Consider the following 8,322-nt stretch of genomic DNA (forward strand, 5'->3'; position numbering starts at 1 on the left):
CTCCTCTCTTCTCCTCTCCTCTCCTCTCTTCTCCTCCCTTCTCCTCTCTTCTTCTCCTCCTCTCTTCTTCTCCTCCTCTCTTCTTCTCCTTCTTCTTTCCCCCTCTCTTCTTCTCCTCTCCTCTGATTCTTCTCCTCTCCTCTCTTCTCCCTTCTTGTTTCCCCTCTCTTCTTCTCCTCTCCTCTCTTCTCCTCTCCTCTTTCCTCCTCTTCTCTTCCTCCTCTCCTCCCTCAGCTCTTCTCTTCTCTCTCTCTCTTCTCCTTCTTGTTTCCCCCTCTCTTCTTCTCCTCTCTCTCTTCTTTTTCTCCCATGTTCTCCTCCTCTCTTCCTCCTCTCTTCCTCCTCTCTCTCTTCTCCTCTCCTCTCTTCTCCTCTCTTCTTTCCCCTCTCTTCTCTCCTCTCCTCTCTTCTCCATTCTTGTTTCCCCCTCTCTTCCCTCTCCTCTCTTCTTCTCATTTTCTCCTCTATTCTCCTCTCTTCTTCTCCTCCTTCTTCCCCTCTCTTCCTCCTCTCCTCTCTTTCTCCTCTCCTTCTCCATTCTTGTTTCCCCTCTCTTCTTCTCCTCTCCTCTCTTCTCATTTTCTCCCATCTCTCTCTCTCTTCTTCTCCTCCTCTCTTCTTCTCCTCCTCTCTTCCTCCTCTCCTCTCTTCCTCCTCTCCTCTCCTCTCCTCTCCTCTCTTCTCCATTCTTGTTTCCCCCTCTCTTCTTCTCCTCTCCTCTCTTCTCATTTTCTCCCATATTCTCCTCCTCTCTTCTTCTCCTCCTCTCTTCCTCCTCTCTCTCTTCCTCCTCTCCTCTCTTCTCCTCTCCTCTCTTCCTCTCCTCTCCTCTCTTCTCCCTCCTTGTTTCCCCCTCTCTTCTTCTCCTCTCCTCTCTTCTCGTTTTCTTCCATATTCTCCTCCTCTCTTCCTCCTCTCCTCTCTTCTCCTCTCCTCTCGTCTCGTTTTCTCCCATATTCTCCTCCTCTCCTCTCCTCTCCTCTCCTCTCCTCTCCTCTCCTCTCCTCTCGTTTTCTTCCATATTCTCCTCCTCTCCTCTCCTCTCTCTCCTCTCCTCTCTTCTCCTCTCCTCTCGTCTCGTTTTCTCCCATATTCTCCTCCTCTCTTCCTCCTCTCCTCTCTTCTTCTCCTCTCTCTTCTCCTCCTCTCTTCATCCTCTCCTCTCTTCTCTTCTCTTCCCCTCTCTTTTCCTCTCCCCTATTCTACTCCTCTCTCCATCCTCTCCTCTTCTCCGCTCTTCTCCCCCTCTCTTCTCCTCCTTTCTTCTCCTTCACCCCTCTCTTCTCTCCTCTCCTCTGTTCTCCTTCTCTCCTCTCCTCTCTTATCCTCCTCCTCCTCTCCTCTCTTATCCTCTCCTCTCTTCTCCTCCTCTCAGGTGAGAAGCCCTTTACATGCCGCTGGTCCAGCTGTCAGAAGAAGTTTGCCAGGTCTGATGAGTTAGTTCGCCACCACAGCATGCACCAGAGGAACCTGATCAAATTACAGTCTGCCATCTGACCAGTACTAAACCCGGTTTGGACCGGACAGGACTGGATTGGACCGTACCAAACGCATAGCCATCTGAGCAACAATGATGACTGGACCTAAGCCCACCGAGTGCCATAAGTGGAAAGTACAACTCAAATATGGCCTCTATTTCTCCAACTAAAGAACATAGTTTCACCATGCACCCCTTTGAATGGAAGACAGACAGATTAACACCACCTCAGATTTATGTCACATCAGCCAATGAATATCAACGGTTACTGTAGCTTCAACCCCATATAGCCCAGCACTACGATTCCCTGGTTTTATTGTTATAAATCAAATAGTTGATATTTTTCTTATGTACACAACCAGCTTCATCCTGAGTCATGATTAAGAATCTGCTGTCTGGGTGAGAAGAACATCAATTGTTATTATTTTGTTGTTGTATTATAATTGCACTGGCTTTATGTTCATTTTTCTGCCATAAAAGTTTTACTACAGATGTAGGATCTTAATTTGAGACGGTTTGCTACAGCAAGAAAATAATACCGCAGCAACAGGAAATGGGAATTATTATGTTGATTATAATTAATAGACATTTAAGTTGGGGTTGATATATTTTTTGTAAGGGAAAATCAAGTCTGAAATTTCAAATTGGAAATTATAAACTTCAGAAGCCTTTTAAAACCTCAAACAAGTTTGACATTTCCTGCATATCAAATTAAGATCCTAGACCTGTATGTACTGGAGATGGACCATGTAAACTGGAGTTAGGAAACAGACAATGTCACTCTATGTCCAACGAGACAACGAGTAAAACAGAAAATTATACTGTGATTGCTGGAGGAAATGTGTAGATGTGTTTTACGTGCCTACAGTGTAAAATGCCACTTCCTTTGTGTATATATGACTCATTGCTATCCTTTTTAAACAGTTGTTTTGTATTTTTGTACTGTTCAAATGTACTAAATGTTGATCTTTTGGTCAGTGTTGTTGTGTCGTTTTTTGGTATGTGGTGTTGTCTCATATTTCATATCAAGACATCTTACCCTTAGGAGGAGCCAACGGGGTTCAGACTGAGATAACACAACCCCTCCGTGACCCGGACAAGGTGCAGGTCTCCCCCTCCTAAATCTCCCACACACATCTCCAAAACCAGGAACATATGGACCCCTATAAATTAGAAGAGACACATGCATTCCTCTGGATGTGCTTCAATATCGCCCTTGTTTCTAGAGAGACATCTACACCATTGGTGGGTCCCATCACCACATATAAACACCATTGGTTGGGTCCCATCACCACATATAAACACCATTGGTTGGGTCCCATCACCACATATAAACACCATTGGTTGGGTCCCATCACCACATATAAACACCATTGGTTGGGTCCCATCACCACATATAAACACCATTGGTTGGGTCCCATCACCACATATAAACACCATTGGTTGGGTCCCATCACCACATATAAACACCATTGGTTGGGTCCCATCACCACATATAAACACCATTGGTTGGGTCCCATCACCACATATAAACACCATTGGTTGGGTCCCATCACCACATATAAACACCATTGGTTGGGTCCCATCACCACATATAAACACCATTGGTTGGGTCCCATCACCACATATAAACACCATTGGTTGGGTCCCATCACCACATATAAACACCATTGGTTGGGTCCCATCACCACATATAAACACCATTGGTTGGGTCCCATCACCACATATAAACACCATTGGTTGGGTCCCATCACCACATATAAACACCATTGGTTGGGTCCCATCACCACATATAAACACCATTGGTTGGGTCCCATCACCACATATAAACACCATTGGTGGGTCCCATCACCACATATAAACACCATTGGTTGGGTCCCATCACCACATATAAACACCATTGGTTGGGTCCCATATAAACACCATTGGTTGGGTCCCATCACCACATATAAACACCATTGGTTGGGTCCCATCACCACATATAAACACCATTGGTTGGGTCCCATCACCACATATAAACACCACATCCCATCACCACATATAAACACCATTGGTTGGGTCCCATCACCACATATAAACACCATTGGTTGGGTCACATCACCACATATAAACACCATTGGTTGGGTCCATCACCACATATCCCATCACCACATATAAACACCATTGGGTCCCATCACCACATATAAACACCATTGGTTGGGTCCCATCATATAAACACCATTGGTTGGGTCCCATCACCACATATAAACACCATTGGTTGGGTCCCATCACCACATATAAACACCATTGGTTGGGTCCCATCACCACATATAAACACCATTTGGGTCCCATCACCACATATAAACACCATTGGGTGGGTCCCATCACCACATATAAACACCATTGGTTGGGTCCCATCACCACATATAAACACCATTGGTTGGGTCCCATCACCACATATAAACACCATTGGTTGGGTCCCATCACCACATATACCATTGGTGGGTCCCAACCACATATAAACACCATTGGTTGGGTCCCATCACCACATATAAACACCATTGGTTGGGTCCCATCACCACATATAAACACCATTGGTTGGGTCCCATCACCACATATAAACACCATTGGTTGGGTCCCATCACCACATATAAACACCATTGGTTGGGTCCCATCACCACATATAAACACCATTGGTTGGGTCCCATCACCACATATAAACACCATTGGTTGGGTCCCATCACCACATATAAACACCATTGGTTGGGTCCCATCACCACATATAAACACCATTGGTTGGGTCCCATCACCACATATAAACACCATTGGTTGGGTCCCATCACCACATATAAACACCATTGTTGGGTCCCATCACCACATATAAACACCATTGGTTGGGTCCCATCACCACATATAAACACCATTGGTTGGGTCCCATCACCACATATAAACACCATTGGTTGGGTCCCATCACCACATATAAACACCATTGGTTGGGTCCCATCACCACATATAAACACTATTGGTGGGTCCCATCACCACATATAAACACTTGGGTCCCATCCACATCCCATCACCACACCATTGGCTGGGTCCCATATATAAACACCATTGGTTGGGTCCCATCACCACATATAAACACCATTGGTTGGGTCCCATCACCACATATAAACACTATTGGCTGGGTCCCATCACCACATATAAACACCATTGGTTGGGTCCCATCACCACATATAAACACCATTGGTCCCATCACCACATATAAACACCATTGGTTGGGTCCCATCACCACCATTGTTTGGGTCCCATCACCACATATAAACACTATTGGTGGGTCCCATCACCACATATAAACACCATTGGTTGGATCACATCACCACATATAAACACTATTGGTTGGGTCCCATCACCACATATAAACACCATTGGTTGGGTCCCATCACCACATATAAACACCATTGGTTGGGTCCCATCACCACATATAAACACTATTGGTTGGGTCCCATCACCACATATAAACACCATTGGTTGGGTCCCATCACCACATCCCATAAATTGGTTGGGTCCCATCACCACATTGGTTGGGTCCCATCACCACATATAAACACCATTGGTTGGGTCCCATCACCACATATAAACACCATTGGTGGGTCCCATCACCACATATAAACACCATTGGTTGGGTCCCATCACCACATATAAACACCATTGGTGGGTCCCATCACCACATATAAACACCATTGGTGGGTCCCATCACCACATATAAACACTATTGGTGGGTCCCATCACCACATATAAACACTATTGGTGGGTCCCATCACCACATATAAACACTATTGGTGGGTCCCATCACCACATATAAACACCATTGGTTGGGTCCCATCACCACATATAAACACCATTGGTTGGGTCCCATCACCACATATAAACACCATTGGTTGGGTCCCATCACCACATATAAACACTATTGGTGGGTCCCATCACCACATATAAACACTATTGGTGGGTCCCATCACCACATATAAACACCATTGTCCCATCACCACATATAAACACCATTGGGTCCCATCACCACATATAAACACCATTTTGGGTCCCATCACCACATATACCAACACCACATATAAACACCATTGGTTGGGTCCCATCACCACATATCCATTGGTTGGGTCCCATCACCACATATAAACACCATTGGTTGGGTCCCATCACCACATATAAACACCATTGGTTGGTCCCATCACCACATATAAACACCATTGGGTCCCATCACCACATATAAACACCATTGGTTGGTCCCATCACCACATATAAACACCATTGGTTGGGTCCCATCACCACATATAAACACCATTGGTTGGGTCCCATCACCACATATAAACAATTGGTTGGGTCCCATCACCACCATTGGTTGGGTCCACATCACCACATATAAACACCATTGGTTGGGTCCCATCACCACATATAAACACCATTGGTTGGGTCCCATCACCACATATAAACACCATTGGTTGGGTCCCATCACCACATATAAACACCATTGGTTGGGTCCCATCACCACATATAAACACCATTGGTTGGGTCCCATCACCACATATAAACACCATTGGTTGGGTCCCATCACCACATGGGTCCCAAACATATAAACATTGGTTGGGTCCCATCACCACATATAAACACCATTGGTTGGGTCCCATCACCACATATAAACACCATTGGTGGGTCCCATCACCACATATAAACACCATTGGTTGGGTCCCATCACCACATATAAACACCATTGGTTGGGTCCCATCACCACATATAAACACCATTGGCTGGGTCCCATCACCACATATAAACACCATTGGTTGGGTCCCATCACCACATATATATTGGTTGGGTCCCATCACCACATATAAACACCATTGGTTGGGTCCCATCACCACATATAAACACCATTCTGGGTCCCATCACCACATATAAACACCATTGGTTGGTCCCATCACCACATATCCCATCCCATCACATATAAACACCATTGGTTGGGTCCCATCACCACATATAAACACCATTGTTTGGGTCCCATCACCACATATAAACACCATTGGTTGGGTCCCATCACCACATATAAACACCATTGGTTGGGTCCCATCACCACATATAAACACCATTGGTTGGGTCCCATCACCACATATAAACACCATTAAACACCATTTGGGTCCCATCACCACATATAAACACCATTGGTCCCATCACCACATATAAACACCATTGGGTCCCATCACCACATATAAACACCATTGGTTGGGTCCCATCACCACACCATCAAACACCATATAAACACCATTGGTTGGGTCCCATCACCACATATAAACACCATTGGTTGGGTCCCATCACCACATATAAACACCATTGGTTGGGTCACCACATATAAACCATTGGTGGGTCCCATCACCACATATAAACACCATTGGTTGGGTCCCATCACCACATATCCCATCACCACATATAAACACCAATCACACATATAAACACCATTGGTTGGGTCCCATCACCACATATAAACACCATTGGTCCCATCACCACATATAAACACCATTTGGGTCCCATCACCACATATAAACACCATTGGTTGGGTCCCATCACCACATATAAACACCATTGGTTGGGTCCCATCACCACATATAAACACCATTGGTTGGGTCCCATCACCACATATAAACACCATTGGTTGGGTCCCATCACCACATATAAACACCATTGGTTGGGTCCCATCACCACATATAAACACCATTGGTTGGGTCCATCACCACATATAAACACCATTGGTTGGGTCCCATCACCACATATAAACACCATTGGTTGGGTCCCATCACCACATATAAACACCATTGGTTGGGTCCCATCACCACATATAAACACCATTGGTTGGGTCCCATCACCACATATAAACACCATTGGTTGGGTCCCATCACCACATATAAACACCATTGGTTGGGTCCCATCACCACATATAAACACCATTGGTTGGGTCCCATCACCACATATAAACACCATTGGTGGGTCCCATCACCACATATAAACACCATTGGTTGGGTCCCATCACCACATATAAACACCATTGGTTGGGTCCCATCACCACATATAAACACCATTGGTTGGTCCCATCACCATTGGTTGGATCACATCACCACATATAAACACCATTGGTTGGGTCCCATCACCACATATAAACACCATTGGTTGGGTCCCATCACCACATATAAACACCATTGGTTGGGTCCCATCACCACATATAAACACCATTGGTTGGGTCCCATCACCACATATAAACACCATTGGTTGGGTCCCATCACCACATATAAACACCATTGGTTGGGTCCCATCACCACATATAAACACCATTGGTTGGGTCCCATCACCACATATAAACACCATTGGTTGGGTCCCATCACCACATATAAACACCATTGGTTGGGTCCCATCACCACATATAAACACCATTGGTTGGGTCCCATCACCACATATAAACACTATTGGTGGGTCCCATCACCACATATAAACACCATTGGTTGGGTCCCATCACCACATATAAACACCATTGGTTGGGTCCCATCACCACATATAAACACCATTGGTTGGGTCCCATCACCACATATAAACACCATTGGTTGGGTCCCATCACCACATATAAACACCATTGGTTGGGTCCCATCACCACATATAAACACCATTGGTTGGGTCCCATCACCACATATAAACACCATTGGTTGGGTCCCATCACCACATATAAACACCATTGGTTGGGTCCCATCACCACATATAAACACCATTGGTTGGGTCCCATCACCACATATAAACACCATTGGTTGGGTCCCATCACC

At 45.3% G+C, this 8,322-nt stretch overlaps 1 protein-coding gene across 3 annotated transcripts in view; it reads left to right on the plus strand.

Annotated features, from left to right (window-relative positions):
- Positions 1-2,454, plus strand: part of wt1b (WT1 transcription factor b) — a 28,175-nt gene extending 25,721 nt beyond the window's left edge. For all 3 annotated transcript variants that reach the window (XM_052517255.1, XM_052517256.1, XM_052517257.1), the window contains one exon: positions 1,376-2,454. In XM_052517255.1, the coding sequence (XP_052373215.1) occupies positions 1,376-1,497 (122 nt within the window). In that variant the 3' untranslated portion in view covers positions 1,498-2,454. The remainder of the gene's footprint in view (positions 1-1,375) is intronic.
- The last annotated feature ends 5,868 nt before the right edge of the window (positions 2,455-8,322 follow it).

This window comes from Oncorhynchus keta, unplaced genomic scaffold (assembly GCF_023373465.1).
Source record: "Oncorhynchus keta strain PuntledgeMale-10-30-2019 unplaced genomic scaffold, Oket_V2 Un_scaffold_6322_pilon_pilon, whole genome shotgun sequence".
NCBI classification, from domain to species: Eukaryota; Metazoa; Chordata; class Actinopteri; order Salmoniformes; family Salmonidae; genus Oncorhynchus; species Oncorhynchus keta.